The sequence below is a fragment of the Dendrobates tinctorius genome, unplaced genomic scaffold (genome assembly GCF_039654945.1).
Source record: "Dendrobates tinctorius isolate UK_male_01 unplaced genomic scaffold, ASM3965494v1 ptg000060l, whole genome shotgun sequence".
Lineage (NCBI taxonomy): Eukaryota > Metazoa > Chordata > Amphibia > Anura > Dendrobatidae > Dendrobates > Dendrobates tinctorius.
In genome coordinates this window covers 13371890-13399330 of record NW_027361728.1, presented here as the reverse complement: position 1 = coordinate 13399330, position 27441 = coordinate 13371890, and the positions used below count along the sequence as shown (strand labels likewise).

At 44.0% G+C, this 27441-nt stretch overlaps 1 protein-coding gene across 2 annotated transcripts in view; it reads left to right on the top strand.

The window, feature by feature from the left end:
- Positions 1–27441, top strand: part of LOC141092508 (D-beta-hydroxybutyrate dehydrogenase, mitochondrial-like) — an 89425-nt gene that overhangs the window by 40327 nt on the left and 21657 nt on the right. For both annotated transcript variants that reach the window (XM_073578699.1, XM_073578700.1), the window contains exon 4: positions 6850–7002. In XM_073578699.1, coding sequence (XP_073434800.1) covers positions 6850–7002 — 153 coding nt within the window. The remainder of the gene's footprint in view (positions 1–6849; positions 7003–27441) is intronic.

Below are 27441 nucleotides of genomic sequence, written 5' to 3'. Positions count from 1 at the left end.
TCAAGCGAAAAGCAAAAACCTGCCTAGGGAAAACTAGGCACCCATACGAGCCAGCTGAGCGGCAGAGTATCCACCCCCACACACACACACACACACACACCAAACACAAGTGACGCTAGCACGCCCATGTGCTTTGCTGAAAGCCCTTTATGCGCTAGGCTCCACCCCAAACACGCCCAGTCAGACGGGGCTTCATCTGTGAGCCAATCCGGAGCTGTCACATAACCAGAGCAGTCTGAGCACCAATAAGAAGGCGCCACATCACGGACATGCTCTGTAGGGTGACTTCTGGACACACTCCAGAGAATAGGGCTGCCTCTGTATACCACTGGTTACCATAGACTTTAGCTGGGGAGCTAGCAGTAACCACATGTATAACAGGAGCCTGAGAAAGCTGCTGGGACCAATGTCTGCGCTAAGCAGCAGACCCAACGTCCGGGCTCGAAATAGAGACCACAGCACAAGACAAGGCTTGGGATTTATCCCGCACAGTGAAAGAATCCGGGCGCCTAACACACACTCGCCTATCTGTCTGTTCCCCCACAGCATCGCTTCTTTGTTTTTGGAAATTTTCTAAATGACACCACCATGTGCTGCATGCTGACATCATCAAGCTGCGTGAGCCTGTGTCACGAAGAAAGCGCCAGGCAGGAAGCTGAGGATGTGTTCCCATAGCTCCGCTGCCAAATCCGCCTGTATGTGGAGGATCTGCAGGCTTGTTTTCTGCCCCCTGCCACTTACTCGTGTAGGCAGCGGAGCTGCAAGATTGCTCCTTGCCTGGCACACCACACATGATGATGGCAATCTGGCCTTGAGTCACACATAGCCTCAGGTTCCAAGAAACTGGCCAGATTGCTCTCATTATTAGCCACCCTGCAAGGGCCCCATTCCAGCTGTGGTTGCAGCTGCACCAGCTATATGTCCGCCCCTGGCCTAATGCACATAGGATGGAGACTGAGCGACAGCGCTCGGAGACAGTACAATATTACATTGGGCTACCATACAATGCTGTACTGGATGCCGTATATCATTTATTTTCTTTGAACAGAATGTTAACATTCTGTTAAATTTTTATAATTAATAACAGCAATCGTCATAATGTCTTATTTTAAGGGAGGCTGTAAAGGGAATCTGTCAGTAGGATCAACCCTCCTAAGCCGTCTATATGGGCATGTAGACAAATATCAAAATACGGACCGTCACTTCCTAAACAGAAAAGAGGTGTGTACAGCTGTCTCCATATACAGGTGCTTCTCACAAAATTAGAATATCATCAAGAAGTTAATTTATTTCAGTTCTTCAATACAAAAAGTGAAACTCATATTATATAGTCATTACAAACAGAGTGATCTATTTCAAGTGTTTCTTTCTGTTAATGTCGATGGTTATGGCTTACAGCCAATGAAAACCCAAAAGTCATTATCTCAGTAAATTAGAATACTTTATAGCACCAGCTTGAAAAATGATTTTGAAATCCAAAATGTTGGCCTACTGAAATGTATGCACTCAATACTTGGCCGGGGCTCCTTTTGCATCAATTACTGCATCAATGCGGTGTGTCATGGAGGCGATCAGCCTGTGGCACTGCTGAGGTGTTATGGAAGTCCAAGTTGCTTTGATAGCAGCCTTCAGCTCGTCTGCATTGTTGGGTCTGGTGTCTCTCATCTTTCTCTTGACAGTACCCCATAGATTCTCTATGGGGTTAAGGTCAGGCGAGTTCATGCAAACATGAAATATATGAAATCTGCTTTGCAATACTGGTCTAGAAAATTGGAAAAATTGAGAATACTTAGCACATAAATTGGCTACTTCATGTGTACCTAGCAGCCACGAAAAGGCGATTCTCGTTGCTGGGAACCTGCCTAGAAAATGTCATGATCCAGACCGAGGTTTGAGTCCGGTTTTTCCTTTTTTCCGGTCTGGTCATGTAGGGGTTAACCTTTCTCAGCCTCAGTCTGGGTTCAGGGTTGCTATTTATCACCGCTGCTTTCAGCAGGCGATGTCATTTATAGTTTTTGCCTAGGGCTGCTGTAGCTGACTCTGTTTGCTCTGATTGGTCCTGCTACGCTTGCTATCTGATCCCGTGTCTCTGTTTTCCCCTGTTCCCATCCTGACTCAGTGTTTCCCTTTAGTGTGCTGACTCCCTGTTTTTGACTTGGCTTGCATCCTGACCTGCGTCTGTCTTTTGTCTTATCCACTTCCTACCGTTGCTGATTACCTGGCTTGTCTCTGACCATGAGTTTGCTTAGTCCTTTAGTACTGAGCTACAGTCTAGGATTTGACCCAGCTTGTTTGACTATTCTACTGCCAACTGTGGTAGTCTTGCTGCTGCACTGCAGGCCAGCTCTATTTAGGTGCAGTCCTGTGTTGTGAGTTCATTTTCCCCTTCACCATTGAGGTCTGATGAACTCCCTCTTCTGGTGAAGGAAGGTAGTGAGGCTGATTACCAAGCTTCTGGGCAGGATGATGATGACTGGGTGACGGGAATTGCTGACTGGATATAAGGCAGCCGACGCCCTTCTGCCTTGCTGGTGATCTTTCTGAGGGATTGTAGGAGACCAGTCTGATTCCTGCTCCTCAAAAGCTAAGTTTTCTGCTCTGTTTTTTGCATTTGTGTTTTGGTTTGTTTTTCTGGATTTCTGCCATTCCCTGCTGGGGTGTGCTGAATTCCTTTTTGCTCTTTCTTCAGAAAATACCTCTGAGTACTGATATAGTCTTTTTGAAGCCTAACGTCTTCAGGGCTTTTTTCCCTATCAGCTGTTGGCTCTTGTTTTGATAGGGTTTTGGCGGATTACAGACAGCAGCTTTTCTATCCTGTCCTATGTAGTTAGCTTGGGCCCCATCGTTTGCTCAGCCTATCTTTCTATCTGTGTGAGTGTTTTTTCATCTTGCTTAACCGTCATTATATGTTGGGGGCTGCCTATTGCTTTGGGGTCTGCTCTGGGGCAGTTTAGATTTCCCTTTCTGTCTTTAGGCTATGTAGTTCTCCGGCTGTGATCGAGGGGTCTAGGGCACCGTAGGAACCCCCCACTGCTACTGCTAGTTGTTGTTGATAGGTTCAGGGGTCTGTAATCCGATAGCTGCCAACTTCTCTGGTTTTCTGGACTTAGCTAGTATTTCTGTTTTTGCCTCCTACGGTGACTCATTCATAACAGTCCTGCTTGCACTCTACTGCCATCTTGTGGAGCCTGCACTTACCTGCATTGCAGCGGCATGATAGAAAACCCCTATAGCTGGTATTACCCTGCATAGATACTTTATAGTAATGCTTTGCCCATGAAATATTGCTACTATTCCCTTCGATTTATTTAGGAAATACCAATTTTCAAGTTTTTATTTCCTACAGGGAATTAAATACTCTTTATACAAGGAGTTATTTCTGATGCACCTTATTAGACACACAACTCCTTTTACAGTCTTACGCATTAAACATGTACAAACTACTCTGCTGATAATGTTTTAGGTTCCCCTTAGCAATATTACTAATAGTTATTCCTCTTGATAAAGCGGCCTGAGGCGCCGCGAAACGCGCGTTGGGGGTGGCACAGCCTAGCTCTCCCTCTCCTCCTTGTCCCGGTAAGCTCCACTGTGGTCTTTCTCCTATTCTACTTCGCTGCAATCTGTGGCGGGTCACTATATCATGCTGACGCCCACTCTTATTGCACCTTTATGATGTCTAATTTTGGACCTTGTGTCTGGGCGTTCTTTTCACTCTGTTACTCGTAGGACATGGGCCCTCATGGGGATGCATTCTGGGGCTATTCTTTCCATCTTTATGGAGGAGCAGGGCATTTTGGGGTGATGCCGTCTGTTTTTGTCTGATGAGCACATTGTTACACATGTATTTATTGTAGTACTTTATTCTAATAAAATCTGACTATTTTATATGCTATTTACCGCACACTCCTGCTTTCCAGTGTATTTTGAGCATGTGCAATTGGCGCTGGTGTTTGGGTTGCTCTTCCCCATCTCCATCACATCACATTATGTTTAAGGGATTTTTGTTGCCAATATTACTAATAGTAGCAATATTTCATGAGCAAAGCATTACTATAAGGCCGGGGTCACACTAGAGAGGAATACGGACGAGTGAGAGGCGTAAAAAGCATGCATTAGACACGGACAAATTATTCTCTATGAGTTTGCTCCCAACAGCCGTATATTTCTCGGGCGTATTCTACGGTCCGTGCCAATCGCAGCATGCTGCAATTGTCAGCGTACTACGCCCGTAATACGCCAATGCAAGTCTATGGGTGCGCAAAAAATACGGATTACACACGGACCACACGTGACTTGCGAGAAATACGCACCCGGTGTCTTTTAGAAAAGCTGGCAATTCAGTGCGCTATACAGTAAACTCACACTGACAGGTTTAATAAAGAAAGAAAGAATAGATATATACACATAGAATACATATATATATATACACGTCATTGTGACAAACATATATATAGTTATATTTCACAGAGTTCTTCATAGCAGAATAGCCGCTAATTAACTCTATCAAATAATTCCCCAACCCGACATGAAATGGCACATGGTTTACATTCAGTAAAGCATTTCATTTCATGTTTTTTTTATATGTCCTTGACTAATAATTAGATGAGGGTTTGTTTGCAAAATTTGGGAGTTGTAGTTGTTATTTTAAGGGGTTAATTCTTTGTTAAAAAATGCGTGGGCTTCCCATTGCCCTATATTGGTGGCGAGTGGGTTAATCTAACAAAGGGTTAATGTCACCATTCGATTGTAAGGTGACGATAACCCTTTGTTAGATTAACCTATTCGCCACCGCTACAGGGCAATGGAAAGCCCAAGCATTTTTTAACAACGAATTAACCCCTTAAAATAAAAACTACAACTCCCAAATTTTGCACACAAACCCGCATCTAATTATTAGTCAGGGACATATAAAATAACATGAAATGAAATGCTTTACTGAATGTAAACCATGTGTCATTTCATGTCGGGTTGGGGAATGATTTCATAGAAGCCGGCAAGTTAATTAGCGGCTATTCTGCTATGAAGAACTCTGTGAAGTACAAATATATATATATATATATATATATATATATATATATATATATATATATATATATATATATATATATATATTTGTCACAATGACATGTATGTGTGTGTGTGTGTGTGTGTGTGTGTGTATATATATATAAACTACGGACCGTATTTTGCGCCGGTTAGTGTGACCCCGGCCTTAGGCATCTACACAGGGTAATACCAGCAGCTGTAGGGGTTTTCTAGTGCCTTTCTGGCTTAGGGCAGAGTGCAATAATTGTCTATAGGTAGGAAATAAAATACAGTATGGCTGCTCGAAGAAATCTAGTAACATATGCAAGTAAAAGAACACATTTTGTTTGATTGTTAGTATACAAATCTGACTTATAATAGAAGTGAGAAAGAATAGACTGCACTAATAGTATGGTGGATAAGAAAAAAAGTATTTTAGCATCTTAATAAAGGTTACATTTTAATATAGTTAATCCACCTAAGTCAGTAAACCGGCACTTTTCTTCTGATTCATGCTACCAAAACTGTGGGCAGCATAAATCAGAGCCTGATTGCGCAATTACAGCCAGGTACATTAACACTGAAGCATTTCCAAGAAAATGTACTTTAAGGCTGTGTGCACACGTTGCTTTTTTTGTGTTTTCGCTGCTTTTTTCCGCTGCGGAATCACCGCGAAAACTCAAAAAAACCCGCATCCCATGCAGTCCTATGGGATTTCTCACCCATCCCTGTAGACTGTGAGCCCTCGCGGGCAGGGTCCCCTCTCCTTATGTACTTGTGTGTTCCTTGTCTTACACATGTTTATTATATTTGTCTATATTTCCCCTTTTCACATGTAAAGCGCCATGAAATAAATGGCACTATATAAATGCATAATAATAATAATTCCGCAATGCTGTGCTAATGCTGCGGATTTTTCCGCTGCGGAATTGCATAGCGGAAAAATCCGCAGCATGCCCATTCTTTTTGCGGAATCGCTGCGATTCCGCACCCACAGGAATGCATTGCTCCGCTTACTTTCCGCATGTGGCTATGCCCACCATGCGCAAAGTAAGCGGATCATGTGCGGATGGTACCCAGGGTCTGGAGGAGAGGAGAATCTCTCCTCCAGGCCCTGGGTACCATAATCCTGTAAAAAATAGAATAAAAATAAAAAATAGAGTTATAATCACCCTCCTGCGGCCCCCGAAGTCCTTCCCGCCTCTCACCACGCTCCCGGCATTTTCCGATCCCAGTAATGCTTTGCGCGAATGATCACGATGACGTTACGCTCTCGCGAGCGTGACATCATCTCAGGTCCTTTGCACAAAGCATTACTGGGACCGGAAGATGCCGGGAGTGCCACAGAGCAGATCGGGGGCCATCAGAAGGTGAGAATAACAATATTTTTTATTATTTTAACATCCTACCTATCACATTCCAAGCAATGCCAATCGAAAAACGCTTGCAAAACGCTTGTTTTCTGCGGGAAAAACGCATGCGAATTCACATGCTTTTTACCCGCGGCGGGAGTGCGGAAATTTTGCGGAAATTTCCGCAGCATTTCTGCAACATGGGTACATAGCCTAAAGATCCAGCCGGGGCCACACTAGTCTCTGGCTGTAGTCCTCGGCCGGAAACATGTGCAAGTCATTAATACAATTTTTACAATACTTTTTAGAGAGGCTCCAGTGTACCTTTATTTGTCATTCTATCAAACAAATTGAGAATGAAATGAAGTAACTTGTATGGAAATTGAGCAGTGGCTTGAACTAGAAGAAATAACAGATTCCAGGACCTGTATTTTGTATGAAAACTTGACCATACAGTTTATTTCCTTTGCAGGTTTGTGGGGTCTGGTGAATAATGCTGGGATTGCTACATTTGGAGACGTAGAATTCACAAGTTTAGACACATATAAAGAAGTGGCAGAAGTCAACTTGTGGGGAACAATAAGAGTCACAAAAGCATTCTTACCATTAGTCCGTGAGAGTAAAGGTAAGTTATATCACATTGTTACCAACTAAAAGAGAAAACAAAGCTGGTGATAGTTAATGGGATGCCTCTCTTTTAGAAAACGTTATGCCATAGTTCTACTGTAAATTAAAAAAAAGTATACTACTTACCCTTCCTATATCTATCTGGCTCCCATTTGCTCTGTTTGGCTGCAGTGGTGACGTCACGACGACAATACATCAGCCAATCACAAGAGCTCAGTGGCTCAGACCATGCAGACGTCGCCACCACTGTACTCAGTGATTGGCTGCAGCGCTATCAACATGGCGTCATTGATGTAGTTTAACAGAAAAACGGGCAGTAATGGAATGTCAGTACTGGGGAGATAATGTAGTATTCTGTCTTTTTATAGATACCTGAGGATATGGTATGATTTCTAAAAGAGGACAACTCCTTTAAAGCACTGTACACACTGGCTTCATGTAACATTCGTGACACCTGTAACACATTTGTTTCATACATTTTAATGGATATGAAATCTCTGCATTTTTCAATCTCAGAATGTAAAAGATCTCATTATCCAGGCCTGAAATGCGATATGATGTAGAATGCAACATTCACTAGAAGCAGAAAGGTACAGATAATAAATCCGAAAAGTCCTCTGAGGACAGATTGTCATAAAAGCAGATTTCATATGGACATATTTTTTGTTTTTACTTTCTGCATGTTCTGTACTCTAAGGGTGTGTGCACACGCTGCGGATTGCGGTGCGGATTTGGCCGCGCGGATTTTGTAAAATCCACAGGTAAATCTGCAGGTCAAAAGACCTGCGGTTTTACCTGCGGATTGCTCTGCGGTTTTGCCCTGCGGTTTTTCGTCTCCACAATGGAGGAGATGGCAAACCGCAGCGGAATCTGCAAAAAGAATTGACATGTCAATTCCTTCTGCGGTTTCAAAACCGCAGGAAAACCACGCGGAAAAATCCACACCGTCTGCACTGCGGTTTTTTATTCCCATAGGGAATAATGGTACTGTACACCGCATTAAAAACTGCTGCGGACCTGCAGCGGCCAAATCCGCAGCGGAACCACAGCAGAATCCGCAGCGTGTGCACACACCCTTACAGGTAAGTGTTATACACTCACTGGCCACTTTATTAGGTACACCTGTCCAACTGTGTGTTAAGACTTAATTTCTAATCAGCCAATCACATGGCGGCAACTCAGTGCATTTAGGCATGTAGACATGGTCAAGACAATCTCCTGCAGTTCAAACCGAGCATCAGTATGGGGAAGAAAGGTGATTTGAGTGCCTTTGAACGTGGCATGATTGTTGGTGCCAGAAGGGCTGGTCTGAGAATTTCAGAAACTGCTGATCTACTGGGATTTTCACGCACAACCATCTCTAGGGTTTACAGAGAATGGTCCGAAAAAGAAAAAAAAACCAGTGAGCGGCAGTTCTGTGGCCGGAAATGCCTTGTTGATGCCAGAGGTCAGAGGAGAATGGGCAGACTGGTTCGAGCTGATAGAAAGGCAACAGTGACTCAAATTGCCACCCGTTACAACCAAGGTAGGCAGAAGAGCATCTCTGAACGCACAGTGCGTCGAACTTTGAGGCAGATGGGCTACAGCAGCAGAAGACCACACTGGGTACCACTCCTCTCAGCTAAGAACAGGAAACTGAGGCTACAATTTGCACAAGCTCATCGAAATTGGACAGTAGAAGATTGGAAAAACGTTGCCTGGTCTGATGAGTCTCGATTTCTGCTGCGACATTCGGATGGTAGGGTCAGAATTTGGCGTAAACAACATGAAAGCATGGATCCATCCTGCCTTGTATCAACGGTTCAGGCTGGTGGTGGTGGTGTCATGGTGTGGGGAATATTTTCTTGGCACTCTTTGGGCCCCTTGGTACCAATTGAGCATCGTTGCAATGCCACAGCCTACCTGAGTATTGTTGCTGACCATGTCCATCCCTTTATGACCACAATGTACCCAACATCTGATGGCTACTTTCAGCAGGATAATGCGCCATGTCATAAAGCTCGAATCATCTCAGATTGGTTTCTTGAACATGACAATGAGTTCACTGTACTCAAATGGCCTCCTCAGTCACCAGATCTCAATCCAATAGAGCATCTTTGGGATGTGGTGGAACGGGAGATTCGCATCAGGGATGTGCAGCCGACAAATCTGCGCCAACTGTGTGATGCCATCATGTCAATATGGTCCAAAATCTCTGAGGAATGCTTCCAGCACCTTGTTGAATCTCTGCCACGAAGAATTGAGGCAGTTCTGAAGGCAAAAGGGGGTCCAACCCCTTACTAGCATGGTGTACCTAATAAAGTGGCCAGTGAGTGTATACTTATTGTTTGATTGTCACATAATTCACAGTATAATTTACTGGCATTATTTGGTCCCGTGGATGCCAGTTTAACCCCTTTCTGATATCAGACGTAATATTCCATCCACGTGACCCGTGCCTATTTGACCAGGGACGGAATATTACGTCATCGCGATCGGCCGCACACACAGGGGTGCGCAGGCGATCAAAATCAGCTGACAACCGTCAATAGGTAACAGGAGTGATCACAGACTGCTCCCAGCACTTTAACCCCCGAAATGCTGCGATCGAACACGATCGCATCATTCCGGAAGCCTGCAGAGGGCTGACAGCTAGTGATGGACGAGCACTAAAATGCTCGGGTCGAGCAAATTGGAATGCTTGGGTGCTCGACCTGAGCAATGAGCCCAATGTAAGTATATGGGAAACTCGAGCATTTTTATGGCGCGAACCCCCCCCCCCCCGGCGGTTTGCAGAGGGAATAGAAAGTGCCGAAATTGATGGGAACAGTGATCAAGTGACATAGGAACAGCATGGGGAAGACCCCTGGAGGCATTTCTGACTCCCAGATCACTGCTCTGAATAATGTTGTCAGAGTCTTATGCCACTTTTACAGACTCACAATAAAACATACAAAAACAAAATCGATTTTCCTGAGAAATATGTTAAGGAAAATCCTTTCCAAGGTAATGACTTTTATATAAGGCAAAATAAATATTCAAAAACAAAAATGCTCGTAGCGTTTTTGATGCCTTTTTGAACTTTAGCATTGCTTTCAACCAAGACAAATGCATTCATTGGGAAATGTCATTTTAACATTTACCAACCTTATCTGGCCATGTGGTGTGTGACACATCATCAGACACATCCTGTTTCATTTATGAAAGTCACAAACCCTATTTTTATAGATCCATCATGCGGCCTTTACTATTCTTAAAGGGCCAGCAGTCGGCACTCGCTATTTTTAGAGAGCCATCAACTGGCTATGCTTTGTTGTTCCCATTATTAAATAGTGTGCCTCCTATACTGTTATTGTGTATGCAGTGAGTGACATTTACCCCTAGGGGGTATACATGAACATACTGTATACCAATTTTTTTTTTACGGGCATCTAAACACCCTTTTAAAAAATTATGTGGGTGTTGCATCACGGACCACGATCACCCTGGTGATGTGGTGGTGGAGGATGAGGATGATGAGAAGGAGGAGGACAACAGCAAATAGTCAAAATCAGGAAGCGTATACCCATGTGTGGGTGTTAAGAGGTGCATAGGAATGGACCTCCCAAAAAAAAGACACTGGATTTGAGTTTATGTTACGCTGTTATAATTCAGCAGTGTTGAGAAGTCTGGCCCAATCCAGCTCTTGTTCATTTTTATAACAGTCAGCCTGTCAGCATTTTCAATTGACAGACGGATGCGCTTATCAGTTATAATTCCACCAGCGGCACTGAAAACCCGCTCTAACAAAATGCTAGCAGCAGGGCAAGCCAGGACCTCCAGGGCGTAGAGAGCCAGTTCACGCCATGTGTCTAGCTTGGATACCCAATAATTATAAAGCACAGAGGAATCACGGAGGACATTGGTACGGTCTGCCAGGTACTCCCTCAGCATCTTCACAAACTTTGCACTCCTTGTGAGAGTACCCCACGCCTCAGGGCCTGTGAGATGGGAAAGTCTGAGAAAACTCTCCCAGAACTTTGACAGTGCTCCCCTGCCTCTGCTGGATTGGAGTTGTCTCTCTCGCCTGTACTCCTTGGTTGTCCAACGAACTGTGACCTCTGCCACCAGCGTTTTCAGATGGGAATTTTTTTAATAATTCCGCAACAAACAAGGACCTTCTGGTAATGCACCATTTTAGTAGACCTGTCCACCTCAGGAATAAGAGATAGAAAGTTCTCCTTGTAGTGTGGGTCTAAAAGTGTCACCAACCAGTAATGACTGTCACCCAAAATTTTGAGAACGGGAGGGTCACAGGAAAGGCAGCGTAACATAATCTCAGCCATGTGTGCCAGATTGCTAACAGGCAAGACTTTCGTGTCCTCACCAAGATGACGACTGACCATGCTCTCCTCCTCCCTATCCTCAGGCCGTCCACGCTGAACAGACGGTATGACTGTTGTGCAGGTAGTACCGTCTATAGCAAATTAAACTAACTTCTGTTCTTCCACCTCCTCCTCTTCATCATTGGGATAAGATGAGGCTGGGCTGTGTGTAATCGCCCTGTATGGTTCCTTGCTCCATCTCATCATGCTCTGCCTGCAATGCATCCGCATTGTGAGCAGAGAGCGTTTCAGAACAGAGAGAAGCGGGATGGTGACTCTAATTATGGTGTCATCGCCGTTCACCATCTTGGTGGAGTCCTCAAAGTTTTGAAGGATGGCACATATGTCTGAAATCCATATCCACTCCTGAGGTCTTATGTGTGGAGTCTGAACTGAATACTGACGGCCTTGTTGATGCTGGTAGTCAACAACTGCCCTCTTCTGCTCCGACATAGGCAGTGTAGAGTTCCAACACACCAGTTGGTGAGCCGGAAGCTGTAAAACGCTGCTGAAGCATGGCAAGGGTGGTGGAAGCTGTAGCTGACTTTCTAAAATGGGCACATAGGCGGCATACTTTGACAAGCAAATCCGGCAGCTCTGGGTAGGTTTTGAGAAACCTCTGAACCGAGGTTAAGCACATGGACTAGGCATGGTTCATGTGTGAGCTTGCCTCGCCTCAGAGCCACCTCCAGGTTCCGGCCATTGTCATACACGACCATGCCTGGCTGTTGGTTCAGCAGTGTCAGCCACTGATCTGCCTGCTCTTTCAGAGCGGTCCACAACTCTTCAGCATTGTCCGGTTTGTCACCTAAGGTGGTCATTTCGAAGATGGAGGCTGAAGAGGAGGAGGTGCAAGAGCTGTAGACTGTGGGGGAAACCCTGATTGACCTAGGGCCTGCAGTCCTCAGCGTTGGGAGGACGTGTTCCATCCCAAGGTCTGACTGCGTCCCGGCTTCCACTATGTTGACCCAGTGTGCCGTCAGCGAGATGTACCGTCCCTGCCCACAAACACTTGTCCACGTGTCCGTGGTTAGGTGGACTTTCCCAGTAACTGCATTGTTGAGGGCACGGGTAATGTTGTGGGACACATGCTTGTGTAATGCGGGGACGGCACACTGGGAGAAATGGTGGTGACTGGGGACCAAGTATCGAGGGACGACCGCCGCCATCAGGTTGCGGAAAGCTTCCATCTCCACAAGCCTAAAAGGCAACATTTTGAGTGCAAACAGTCGTGAAATGTGGAAATTTAGTAGTGTGGCCTGTGGGGCGTTGGCTGCATATTTGCTCTTGCATTCCAAGGACTGGGGTATGGACAACTGAACGCTGCGTTGGGACAAGGACGAGGACGTGCTTGATAATGATATTAGTTGAGTGTGTGCAACGACAGGTACAGGACAGGAGGCATCTTCACATGCACCATGGACAGGAGATTGTCTTACACAACAGCAGAAGAAGCAGTGGTGTCACCCCCAAACACTGTTCCTGGACCCTGTGGTTCGGACCACAAAGTCGATTGCTTTGCTGCCATGTGCCTGATCATGCTGGTGGTGGTCAGGCTGATAGTTTTGCTACCCCTGCTGATGCTGGTGTGGTAGGTGGTGCAAATGGCCTTTTTGGAGTTATGTGCAGAGTCTTTAAAAAAACAACCATACTCAGGAAGACCTAACAGTTGGACTGGCAACTTCCGTCGTGTTGGTGTTATAGGGAACGGTTGCCCGCCTTCTGTCTGCAACCACCACACTGCTTCTTCCTACCTGTTGGGAAGCAACGCCTCCCTCCCCCTGTGTGCTGCTTTCCTCGCTCTGCATGTCCACCTGCCAGGTTCGGTTGGTTACTATATCATCCACCACCTCGTCTTCCACTTCCGCACCCTGGTCCTCCTCCTGACTTTCTGGCAATTGTGACTGGAAGCATTACCCGCTATCCAACCAACAACCTTTTGACACTATTCTGGGTTCAATAGTGGTGCGCTGCAGTCCCCTAGTAATTGGGACAGGAAGGTCGGGCGAGAAGATGTGTTTGGTGTGGCACAATTTCAGATTGCCCACGGCCTCGGCCTCCGCATGCACCATCATTGTCACGTCCAGTTCCGTCCCTTGCCACACACCTTGCCCATTTTGGAGGACAATATTTTTCACGTTCACTACAAATGGCTGAATTTGGAGCAAACTTATGTGATCCATGTGACGGACAAAACACAGTTTTAAATAGCTGGCCTGTAGGTAACTATTTTTATCAGCAAGCTGGTGTAAATAACTTAGCTAACACACTGCAACAAAATTTAAATGGAGGCCAGAAATAGCAGAATTTTGAGTGCACTTTTTATATGTGATCTGTGTGACGGACAAACCACAGTTTTAAATAGATGGACTTTTAGTGCTGTAACATGGAAAGGATCTGGCTGTATTCTGCAGTGCTATCAAGCAGATGGAGCAGAAAACAGTGTTCTCTGGATTGCTTTTTAAGCAAATTATCAAGACTAACCCCTTACTGCCAACGTACGGGATAATATGTCCGATGGCAGTACCCCCGCTTTGATGTGGGTTCCGTCGGTGAGCTCGCATCAAAGCCGGAACATGATAGCTGTTTTGAACAGCTGACATGTGTTGTGAATTCCCTTTCTGGGCTCCCTCTGGTGGTTACTGAAGGTAGTGGAGCTGGTCAGATTGACAGAGGTGCTGCGAGTTCTCTTTCTGGGCTCCCTCTGGTGGTTACTGTAGGTAGTGGAGCTGGTCAGATTGACAGAGGCTTGCCACCTGATGATGATGACGATTGGAGATCTGGGGTTTCTGACTGGATTATTTAAGACAGCTGACTTCCTTCAATTCCTGCTGGTGATTTTCTTCCTGTGCCTTCTGAGGTCTGATGTCACCTGCTCTGTTCCTACATGGTTCAGCTAAGTGGTTCATTTGCTAATGTTTTTGCATTTGATCTGGTTTTGTCTATCTCTGCTTTGTGCGGGTCAGCTTGCTCCTGCTGGGGCTGTGCTGGATATGTTACTGCTTGTGTTAGTTTGTTCTGCCCCCTGTTATATTGGTCTCTTTTTGCTTTGCTATCAGTATATACCAGAGTGCTGATATAGTGGGGGCGAAGTCGTGTTACTTCAGTGTTTTTTGAGCATCAGTCGTGTTGGATTTTTCAGGGTTTTTTGCGTGATTGCAGACAGTGTCTTTCCTTTCCTGTCCTGTCTAGTCAGTCTGGGCCCCATCATTTGCTCAGTCTATTTTTCTGCCTGCGTTTGTGTTTTCATCTTGTCTCACCGACAATATATGTTTGGGGGCTATCTATTCCTTTGGGGTCTGCTCCAGGGCAGTTTAGATTTCACCTTTCTTGCTTTAGGTTGAGTTAGCTCTCCGGCTGTGCCGAGGCGTCTAGGGCATCGTAGGTACGCTCCATGGCTACAGCTAGTTGTGTGGATAGGATCAGGGGTCTGCAATCCGCTTAGTTTCCAACCTCTCTTGTTTTCTAGTGGCTTAGCCTGGTCCTGCTATCCTCCTCGGTGACCCATTCATATCAGACATGTGCCCGCAATAGGCGTGGGTAGAATCACGATCCAGCCGCGCCTATTAACGAGTTAAATGCCGCTGTCAAACTCTGACATCGTCATTTAACGCGTGCTTCTGGCCATCGGGACGGAAATACACACACGACTAACCCCCGTCATGGGTACATCAGCATAACAACCAGAGGGCTCCTTGAGACCTTTATTGTTCTTGATGCCGGATTGCTATGAGCGCCACCCTGTGATTAGCGCTTATAGCAATGCAGTAATTCTGCTACATAGAGCATCGCCTCTATGTAGCAGAGCCGATCAAGTTGTGGCAGCTTCTAGCCTCACATGGAGGCTATTGAAGCATGCCAAAAGTTAAAGAAAAATAGTTTTAAAAATATAAAAAAATGAAACAAAATAAAAGTTTAAATCACCCCCTTTTTCGCCTCATTCAAAATAAAACAATAAAAATAAAATGAAACATACACATATTTGGTATCACCACGTTCAGAATCACCCGATCTATCAATTAAAAAAAGGAATAACCTGATCGCTAAACGGCGTAGCGAGAAAAAAAATCGAAACTTCAGAATTATTTTTTTTTGGTTGCCGTGACATTGCATTAAAATGCAATAACGGGCGATCAAAAGAACGAATCTGCACAAAAGTGGTATCATTAACCCCTTTCCTACAATGGACGTACTATTCCGTCCATGTGACCTGGGACCTAAGTCCCAAGGACGGAATAGTACGTCTAGTGCGATCAGCTGCGCTAACGTGGTGAGCGCCACTGATCGCGGCCGGGTGTCAGCTGATTATCACAGCTGACACCCGGCACAATGTGTCAGGGACAGTCACGGACCGCCCCCAACACGTTAACCCCTTGCACACCGCGATCAAACACGATTGCGATGTACCGGGGGTTAAAGGGAAGCATCGGCAGGGAGGGGGCTCCCTCCGTGCTTCCCTGAGCCCCCAACAGCAGCGCAATGTGCAGCGCTGCTGCGGGGGGCTCCATCCCTGCAGGTCCCTGAATCCAAGATGGCGACTGGGACCTTCGGGGGCCTGCAGGGAGCTGACTTCCTGAGTGCCTGCAAAGTGCAGGCATGAGGAAGTCTGCGTCTATGCCTGTGTCAGATCGCCGATCTGTCACAGTGATCTGTGATGTGACAGATGAGCGATTTGTCACAGGACAGTGATGTCCCACCTGGGACAACCTAATAAAGTTAAAAAAAAAAAAAAAGTGTAAAAATAATTTTAAAAAAATCGCCAAATAAATAAATTAAAAAAAAAAAAAAAAAATATTCCCATATAAATTAATTTTTTGGAAATAAAAAAAACCAAAACAATAAAAGTGCACATATTTGGTATAGCCCCGTCCGTAACGACCCGCCCTATAAAACTGTTCCATTAGTTAACCCCTTTAGCAAACCCCTTAAGAAATAAAAATAAAAAAACGAAGCAAAAAATAATGATTTATTATCATACTGCCGAACAAAAAGTGCAACAACGCACAAGCAAAAAGACGCATATAAATATCCATGGTACCGCTGAAAACGTCATCTTGTCCTGCAAAAAACGAGCTGCCACACAGCGTCCTCAGCGAAAAATTAAAAAGTTATAGCTCGCAGAATAAAGCGATGCAAAAATAATTATTTTTTATATAAAATTGTTTTCATTGCATAAAAGCGCTAAAATATAAAAAAAACGACATAAATGAGGTATCGCTGTAACCGTACTGAACCGAAGAATAAAACCCCTTTATCAATTTTACCGCACGCAGAAAGGTGTAAATGCACCCCCCAAAAGAAATTCATGAAACGCGTTTTTTGTTCATTCTGCGTCCCAAAAATCAGAATAAAAAGCGATCAAAAGATGTCATGTGCCCGAAAAGGATACCAATAAAAACGTCAACTCGTCCCGCAAAAAATAAGACCTCACATGACTCGGTGGGTCAAAATGTGGAAAAATTATAGCTCTCAGTAATTATAGCTCTAAATATGTGGTGATGCAAAAACTATTTTTTTTAAACACAAACTTTATTTCAGATTTTCATAAACATTACTTCGTTTCATATATTAATTCACGTTTCCAATGTACAGTCAATACCTTAACCTACCATCCTCCCATCCAACCCTCCCTTAAACTAACCCTAGTCATCTTACCTTTTCAGTATCTCCCCCTAGCAACTTCACACACACATGTTATATCTAGACCACTTGGACAACACAGAATATTTGTATCACCCCTGTAATTTATCACCACATGTTTTATCCCCATCTCAGCCGGGACCTTACACCTCGCCTTCATTAGTCACCTTCAGTTTCCCCAAATTGCCTTGGATGTCTTCCAATAGATACCATTCTGTGTATTTAAAGGGAGTTACTATTTTCCTAATTTCCTCCTCTCCACACTGTATTACCATGAAATTCCTCCATTTTTTAAAAAATTTGCCTGTCAGACCCTCCTTGTTCCTTACCGCCTCCAACTATTCGATTCTGAGTAATGATTTAATCTGCCTTATCACCTCTTCCTCTGACGGCACATTTCCCTCAAGCCATTTGGACAATAAAGCCCTTTTGCCTATCATAGCCACACCATGGAACAATTTCGGTAATTTGGACCTCTGGTCTCCCCCTCCTGCTATTATTTGTTCCTTGTTCCTATAATGGAAAATCCACAGCATTGGGTCCATTTCGACTTCCACATTTCCCACTTTGTGCATAAATGTTTGCAATCTTTTCCAGAATTTCTGGCTATCTGGGCATTGCCAGATCCCATGGAACAGGTCCGTTTTTGACAATTTACATTTGGGGCAGTGGACCACTTTGTTTATCTGTTGTGTGTTTGGGATGTTAAAACCATAAATTGCTCTATGCATCAAACGAAATTGTGTATCCCTCCACCCTTCATTAATCACCTCCTTCCTCATCTTCATCCACCCCTGCAGTATCTTGTCTCCTGCTTCAGTGTCCTCTAATTGTCTTGCCCATGCTCTCCAGACTTGGTCAGGGCATATTGGAATCAAAACCTCCCTCATAGCTTTATACAATGCGGAGATAGTGTTCTCAAGTCTGTTTTTCATGATACAGTCATATGTAAAAGTTTGGGCACCTCTATTAATGTTAACCTTTTTTCTTTATAACAATTTTGGTTTTTGCAACAGCTATTTCAGTTTCATATATCTAATAACTGATGGACTCAGTTATATTTCTGGATTCAAATGAGGTTTATTGTACTAACAGAAAATGTGCAATCTGCATTTTAACAAAATTTGACCAGTGCAAAAGTATGGGCACCCTTATCATTTTCTTAATTTGAACACTCCTAACTACTTTTTACTGACTTCCTGAAGCACTAAATTGGTTTTGTAACCTCATTGAGCTTTGAACTTCATAGCCAGGTGTATCAAATCATGAGAAAAGGTATTTAAGGTGGCCACTTGCAAGTAGTTCTTCTATTTGATTCTCCTATGAAGAGTGGCATCATGGGCTCCTCAAAACAACTCTCAAATGATCTGAAAACAAATATTATTCAACATAGCTTTTCAGGGGAAGGATACAAAAAGTTGTCTCAGAGATTTAACCTGTCAGTTTCCACTGTGAGGAACATAGTAAGGAAATGGAAGAACACAGGTACAGTTCTTGTTAAGCCCAGAAGTGGCAGGCCAAGAAAAATATCAGAAAGGCAGAGAAGAAGAATGGTGAGAACAGTCAAGGACAATCCACAGAATACCTCCAAAGACCTGCAGCATCATCTTGCTGCAGATGGTGTCACTGTGCATCGGTCAACAATACAGCGCACTTTGCACAAGGAGAAGCTGTATGGGAGAGTGATGTGAAAGAAGCCATTTCTGCAAGCACGCCACAAACAGAGTCGCCTGAGGTATGCAAAAGCACATTTGGACAAGCCAGTTACATTTTGGAAGAAGGTCCTGTGGGCTGATGAAACAAAGATTGAGTTGTTTGGTCATACAAAAAGGCGTTATGCATGGAGGCTAAAAAACACAGCATTCCAAGAAAAACACTTGCTACCCACAGTAAAATTTGGTGGAGGTTCCATCATGCTTTGGGGCTGTGTGGCTAATGCCGGCACCGGGAATCTTGTTAAAGTTGAGGGTCTCATAGATTCAACTCAGTATCAGCAGATTCTTGACAATAATGTGCAAGAATCAGTGACGAAGTTGATGTTACGCAGGGGATGGATATTTCAGCAAGACAATGATCCAAAACACCGCTCCAAATCTACTCAGGCATTCATGCAGAGGAACAATTACAATGTTCTGGAATGGCCATCCCAGTCCCCAGAGCTGAATATCATTGAACATCTGTGGGATGATTTGAAGCGGGCTGTCCATGCTCGGTGACCATCAAACTTAACTGAACTGGAATTGTTTTGTAAACAGGAATGGTCACAAATACCTTCATCCAGGATCCAGGAACTCCTTAATAGCTACAGGAAGTGACTAGAGGCTGTTATTTTTGCTAAAGGAGGATCTACGAAATATTAATGTCACTATTATGTTGAGGTGCCCATACTTATGCACCGGTCAAATTTTGTTAAAATGCAGATTGCATATTTTCTGTTAGTACAATAAACCTCATTTGAATCCAGAAATATAACTGAGTCCATCAGTTATTAGATATATGAAACTGAAATAGCTGTTGCAAAAACCAAAGTTGTTATAAAGAAAAAAGGTTAACATTAATAGGGGTGCCCAAACTTTTGGATATGACTGTAATTCGGTCCATGTCATTCGTCACCTGTTCCATTCCAACATCCCTCAGCTGTGACATGAACCCTTTTTCTATCTGTTTGTATTGAAGGACTTGGAATGTGGATAGCCCATATTTTGTCACGACTTCCTGGTATGTCAGCCATCTATTCTCCGTTTCATGTAGTAGATCCGTCACCCCTTTTATCCCCTTATTCCTCCATTCTAAAAATAGTTTATTGTCCCTTCCCGCTGGGAAATCTGGGAATTTCCATATATTGAGGTGTTTGGAGATTCTCCAGGACAGGTTGAATTTTTTTCTCACTGCTTTCCAGGCCATCACCGTATCTCTACATACCAGTGAGTGTTTGATTTTCCTCGGTATATTTGCCAATGACGTGTGTAGCAATGCCCCTAAATCCCAGGGTTTACAAAACTCACTCTCTAAACGTATATGTCTGAGTATCCGTTTGTCTTCCTCAACCAATCTATGGCGTGTCTCATCAAGCATGCCAGATTATACCCTCTAATATTTGGCATTTTAATGCCTCCTTTTTCCAGTGACTGCATTAATTTTTCCGCTTTGATTCTCGATCTTTTCCCCCTCCATAGGAATATCGAGAATGCTTTATTCAACCTATTTATGTCTGTATGTTTCAGTAACATGGGGAATGGTCTGCATTGGGTAGAGTAATTTTGGGAAACTCATCATTTTTAAGAGATGGTTTCTACCCAGCAGAGATAACGGCAACACTTCCCATATCTTTAGTTCCCGCTCTATTTTCTTTATCAAGGGTTTGTAATTCAATTCGTATATCGACGCTGTTGTACGTCCCATCTGTATTCCTAAATATTTAAGGTGGGACCGTGCTATCGGTATCCCAGAGATGCCATCCCTTGTTCCTTCGGCTACCATTAATGACATCTTTTGCTCATTCAGAAATAATATTTAACACTTTTCTCTATTCAATTTAAAGCCTGTCAAACTCCCAAATTCCTCTATCTGCTTTATCACTTTTGGGAGGTCCTTCTGAGGGTTGCTCATGAATAGTATGATATCATCTGCAAATAGGGCTGAGTGCTGTTGTTCCTTCCCGACACTAATACCTTCGAAACAGTCTCCTTCATTTAACAGTCTAGACAATGGCTCAATGGCTAGATTAAACAGGAGGGGTGACAGTGGACATCCCTGTCTAGTCCCCTTACTCAATGGGAAAGACCGTGACAGGAACCCGGGCGTCGCCACCCTTGCCTGAGGGTTCGCATACATCACCTCTATGAATGTACGGAAAGCTCCCCTTTTCCCCACGTTGTCTAGTACCGTCTCCAGCCATGTCCACCCCACGCTGTCAAACGCTTTTTCAGCATCAAGTGTGACCATGGCTGGACACTCCTCCCTTCGAAGGTCCCTATGTCTAATGGCATCCATTACCAACATGGCCTTTCGTACATTCGTCACCGCTGCCCTCCCCTTTACGAACCCCGATTGTGCCCATGAGATTAAATTTGGTAGTATCTCCGCCAATCTAATGGTCATCAATTTGGCCAAGATTTTGAGGTCTTGGTTTATTAATGAGATTGGCCTATAATTTGCTGGGTTGTCTAGGTTCTTGTCGCCCTTGGGTATCAATTTTATGTACGCAGTATTAAGGTGTCCCAAGATTCCGCCCCCTCCCATTATTTTATTATACATTCTAGTCAGGGTCGGCGCTACCTGCTCTCTCATTACTTTATAAAATTCCCCACTAAACCCATCAGGTCCCGGTGCTTTGTGTACGTTCAGTTCCCCTATTACCGTCTGGACTTCTTCCAATGTTATTTCTGCGTTCAATCTAGACAGCTCTTCCGTATTAATTTGCGTAAGTTTTATTTTTTTCAACCACTCACTTTCCCTACCAACCATCTCTTCCCCCTTACTGTATAATTTTGCATAATAATCCCCCAGAATCTCGTTAATCTCCTGTGGGCTAGAAGATTTACTCCCGTCCGGTCTAGTCATGTTAGTTATCAAAGTCAGTGGTCGTCGTCCTCTCGCCAGATTGGCCAATAGTTTCCCTGCCTTATTGCCAAATTTGTGTAGGTCGACTTCCTGTTGTGATCGTATCAGATCCTCTCTCCTCCCCGCCCAAGAGTGAAATTCCTGTCTTGCTGCCTTCCACTCTTCTTTTGCTCTTTGTGTCTTGTTTTCTAGGTACCAAGTGTATTTCTCTCTGAGGGCCTCACTTGCGTCTTGGTATTGTTTGTGGGTATGTTTCCTAAGTTTAGCCACATGTCCCATCAGTCTTCCCCTTAGTACTGTTTTTGCTGTTTCCCAGAACAGCATTGTATCCGTCTCATGTTCACTGTTAGTTCTGCTGTAGTCTTCCCACCATTCGTTCAATGTTTTGGCAAAGTCATTGTCTCTAAGCAGAAACGACGGAAACCTCCACAAATAGTCTGTCCCCCTCTGTATTGTATCAATGATGTCTAGAACTACTGGGCTGTGATCCGATATCACCATATCCTCAATAACCACATCCCTTACCCTATGCATCAGAGATTGGTCAACCAAAATGTAGTCAATCCTTGACCACGCTTCGTGGGGGTGCGAATAGTGAGTATATTCCCGGTCATTTGGATGATGCAATCTCCAGCTATCTTTTAGGTTTGTGTCCTCCAAAAGCTTGGCCATTAAGCCTTTTACCTCCCTATTTGGTCTGCCGTCATCTCTACTATATCTCTTATCTTCCCCCCTTGAGACCACTGCATTAAAGTCTCCTCCGACTATCCTTTTGAGTTATGTGTCTTTTCCCAATTCAGTAGTGATTAAGTTAAAGAATGAAGTTTGTTCATTGTTGGGGGCGTATATGTTATATACCAAACCCTCCCTGTGGACTGGTGAGCTTGACGTGTATGTATCTCCCTTCCTCGTCATTGACCTGAGACACTATAGTGTGATTAAAATTTTTGTTGATTAGGATCATCACCCCTGCCTTCTGTCCCAGGGAGCCTGACCCAACTACTTTTCCCATCCAAAATTTCTGCATACGGAAGAAATCCCCCTGGGGTAGGTGTGTTTCCTGTAGTAATGCTATATCGACTTTCAATCTTTTGAGTTGCCTTAATATCATCATACGTTTATGTGGTGACTTCAATCCTTTCACATTCCATGTCACTATTTTAACCATTGTCCTAGTTTCTCAAGTATTTCACGTCGCCATGTGGTCTTTCATATGTGCGGTGTTGTGTCTCATCTAAGCGTTCGGTGCGCTTATAACGTTGCTCTCCCTGAACCCATCTACTCATCCTAAATCTATTATCAACTAACAACCCCTCAACTGTCCCCCCCTTTACAATCAATCGTCTCATCACTTCCATTTTTTCTGTGATGCTCCTGGCTCCGCAATTCCCTCTCAGCCAACTGATTAACAATTACCCATAGCCTGTCCCTCATTGTTCTGCTATCCAACCCACCAAGGCAAGGCCTTCTTGGTCAATGATCTTGCCAACATACAATACCTCCTCCCTCATCGCCCATACATATCATTTGTTGCCTCTGAACCCAATTTCACTCTACTTCCCATCGGTATGATTGACCTGACAACCAATAGAGAAGTCTATCAGTAAATACAAGAGAGAGAGAAGCCCGGTCCCCCACGGACGCTAGAACTCCCTTACCCCCCAGAGGGGGCAGGGCACCGAGATCAATAGAAATTGAAGAGGCGAGGAGAACCAAAGAGAAGAGATAAGAAAAGAAGAAACTCAACCTCTGCTTTCTGCCAATCCTCCCTCCCATAGGTCCCTCAGCTCAGTCCAAAATGGTAAATCTTCTCCTTAGAGTCTCTCTCAAGGCGCTCCCCTGCCCTGATTTCCAGATTTGTGTGGCGGCAATCTTCGTGCCTTGGGGTTCCCCGTGTGGATCTCCTTCCTTTCCCCTCTCCCCTCCATCCAGTCGTTCCGACCCTCTACCCGATCTTCCCCCTCACTCTCCCCGCATCGACCACCTCGCCTCCCCGGAGATTCTCTTGTCTGGTCTCTATCCTCCATCTCCTCCATCCATCTCTCTGCCTCTCTCAGGTCTTTTGTCGCAAAAAGGGATCCATCTTGACTTGTTACTCTCAGTAGGGCAGGGTAGAGCAATTGAAATTTTATACCTTTACGGTGCAGTGCAGTGCAAATCTTGCTGAAGGCTTTCCTTTTCCGGGTAACCTCTGCCGAATAGTCCCCAAAGATCAATACTTTATGTCCTTGTAAAGACAATGGAGTCTCCCTTCCTCTAAATGCTCGCAACAACTCTTCTTTGTCTTTATATTCCAGGTATTTTATTATGACTTGGCGCGGTCTGGCTGTTCCAGTCACCCCCGTGCTCTCCTCCTTCCCGCTTGTTCTCCATGCGCCTGGATTCTCTCTAACAGGGCCCACTCTGTGTGCTCTTTCCACCCTGCATTTGTTTGTCAGACCCAGCACCTTGGGGAGCTCTGTTTCACATATGTTGTCCAATTGCCGCATGTTAATTGTTTCCGGCAGCCCCTCCAGTCTTAAGTTGCTTCTCCTGGAGCGGTTTTCTAGGTCCTCCAGTTTGTCTTTCATGGCCTGAGATCCCTCCACCATCTCCTGCATCTGCTCCCTTAATGTTGTCACCTCGTCTTCTGTGACAGATATTCTTTGTTCCATCTCTGTCATTCTGGCTCTCTGCTGTGTGACCTGTTCTTTAATGGGGGATAGCGCTGCCAAAAACTATTTTTACAATAAAACGTCTTTTAGCGTGTGACAGCTGCCAAATATAAAAACCGCCATAAATGGTAAATCAAACCCCCCGTTATCACCCCCTTAGTTAGGGAAAAATAATAAAATTAAAAAAATGTATTTATTTCCTTTTTCCCATTAGGGTTAGGACTAGGGCTAGGGTTAGGGCTGAGATTAGGGTTAGGGGTGTGTTGGGGTTAGGGATGGAGTTAGAATTGGGGATTTTCCACTGTTTGGGCACATCAGGTGCTCTCCAAACGCAACATGGCATCTGATCTCAATTCCAGCCAATTCTGCGTTGAAAAAGTCAAATGGTGCTCCTTCCCTTCCAAGCTCTGCCATGCGCCCAAACAGTGTTTTACCCCCACATATGGGGTATCAGCCTACTCAGGACAAATTGCAAAACAACTTTTGGGGTCCAATTTCTCCTGTTGCCCTTAGGAAAATAAAAAATTGGGGGCAAAAATATCATTTTTGTGGAAAAAAATATGATTTTTTTTATTTTCACGCCCGGGCGTTATAAACTTTAGTGAAGCACTTGGGGGTTCAAAGTGCTCACTACACATCTAGATAAGTTCCGTGGGGGGTCTAGTTTCCAAAATGGGGTCACTTGTGGGGAGTTTGAATAGTTTAGGCACATCAGAGGCTCTCCAAATGCACATGACACCCGCAGACCATTCCATCAAAGTCTGCATTCCAAAACGTCACTCCTTCCCTTCCGAGCCCCGACGTGTGCCCATACAGTAGTTTTCTCCCACATATGAGGTATCAGCGTACTCGGGACAAATTGGACAACAACCTTTGGGGTCCAATTTCTCCTGGTACCCTTGGGAAAAAAATTGGGGACTAAATGATCATGTTTGTGGAAAAAATACGATTTTTTCATTTTCACGCCCGGGCATTATAAACTTCTGTGAAGCACTGGGGGGTTCAAAGTTCTCACCACACATCTAGATAAGTTCCTTGGGGGGTCTAGTTTCCAAAATGGTGTCATTTGTGGGGGTGTTTCCACTGTTTTGGTACATCAGGTGCTTTCCAAACGCGACATGGTGTCCGATCTCAATTCCAGCCAAAAACGTCAAATGGCGCTGCTTCCCTTCCGAGATCTGCCATGCGCCCAAATAGTCGTTTACACCTACATATGAGGTATCAGCGTACTCAGGACAAATTGCATAATAACTTTTAGGGTCCTGTTACCCTTGGAAAAATAAGAATTGAAGGTGAAAAGATAATTTTTGTGGAAAAAATATGATTTTTTAATTGTACGGCTGTACGTTATAAACTTCTGTGAAGCCCTTGGGGGTTCAAAGTTCTCACCACACATCTAGATAAGTTCCTTGGGGGGGTCTAGTTTCCAAAATGGGGTCACTTGTGGGGGGTTTCCACTGTTTAGGTACATCAGGGGCTCTCCAAACGTGACATGGCATCAGTTCTGAATTCCAGCAAATTTTGCATTGAAAAAGTCAAACGGCGCTCATTCCCTTCTGAGTTCTGCCATGCACCGAAACAGTGGTTCCCCCCCACATATCAGGTATCAGCGTACTCAGGACAAATTGCACAATAACTTTTGCAGTCCATTTTCTCCTGTTACCCTTGGTAAAATAAAAAAAATTGAACCTGAAGTATTTTTTTTTGTGAAAAAAAGTTAAATGTTCATTTTTTTTTTAAAATATTCAAAAGATTCCTGTGACGCACCTGAAGGGTTAATAAACTTCTTGAATGTGGTTTTGAGCACCTTAAGGGGTGCAGTTTTTAGAATGGTGTCACTTTTGGGTATTTTCTATCATATAGACCCCTCAAAGTGGCTTCAAATGTGATGTGGTCCGTAAAAATAAAATGGTGTTGCAAAAATGAGAAATCGCTGGTCAACTTTTAACCCTTAACTTCCTAACAAAAAAAATGTTGGTTCCAAAATTGTGCTGATGTAAAGTAAATATGTGGGAAATGTTATTTATTAAGTTTTTTGTGTGCCGTATCTCTGTGATTTAAGAGCATAAAAATTCAAAGTTGGAAAATTGCAAAATTTTCAAAATTTTTGCCAAATTTCTGTTTTTTTCACAAATAAACACAAGTTATTTGAATGAAATTTTACCACTAACATGAAGTACAATATGTCTCGAGAAAACAATGTCAGAATCACCGAGATCCATGGAAGCGTTTCAGCGTTATTACCTCATAAAGGGACAGTGGTCAGAATTGTAAAAATTGGGCCGGGAGTTAACATGCAAACCACCCTTGGTGGTGAAGGGGTTAAAAACGTCAGCTCGGCACACAAAAAATAAGCCCTCACCCATCCCGAGATCACAAAAAATAGAGATGCTATGGGTCTCGAAAAATTGCGCAATTTTTTTTTTTTTTTTTTTTTTAAGCAAACTTTGGAATTTTTTTTCACTACTGGAACATCATAATGGCTGGTCAGTTTTAGCATTTAGTGAACCTGGCAAAAAAAGCAAAACAAAAACAAGTGTAGGATTGCACTATTTTTGCAATTTCACAGCACTTTGAATTTTTTCCTGTTTTTGACTACAGGACATGCTAAAACCAATGATGTCGTTCAAAAGTACAACTCGTCCCGCAAAAAATAAGCCCTCACATGTCCATATTGACGGAAAGATAAAAAAGTTATGGCTCTGGGAAGAAGGGGAGCGAAAAACGAAAACGCTCCTGTCATGAAGGGTTTAAGTGAAAAATGAGGATGAATGAACTCATGGAGATCAACATCCAACACTGCGGAGACACCATCACATGTTTCTCAACGCAGTTATTCTAGAGCAATGCCCCCATCCCTTATGGGAAATATGTAAAAACATGCAAAACACAAGCCGCGGAGACACCATCACATGTTTCTCAACGCAAGCAATGACTAGCCAGGTCTTTCCCCGGGAAGGAACAACCACGGGAAGGGAGGTCTCCAATGAAGGAAACCACCTATGCCAAAACATGGTATCCATCCACAGACAGCTGTTTCGGGGTATTGCCCCTCATCAGTTAAGATCCAAAAAAGGGGTTAAGATCCAAAAAAAAAAAAATATTCCTGGCACCAATACCTGAAGCTATATCTAGAAATATCTATAAAAGCAGCAGACAGAACTGGAATGTACTCTCTTGCTATATGCACTGTATTCTGCCACATACACTGCCTGCCTGCCTAGCACTGATATCTAT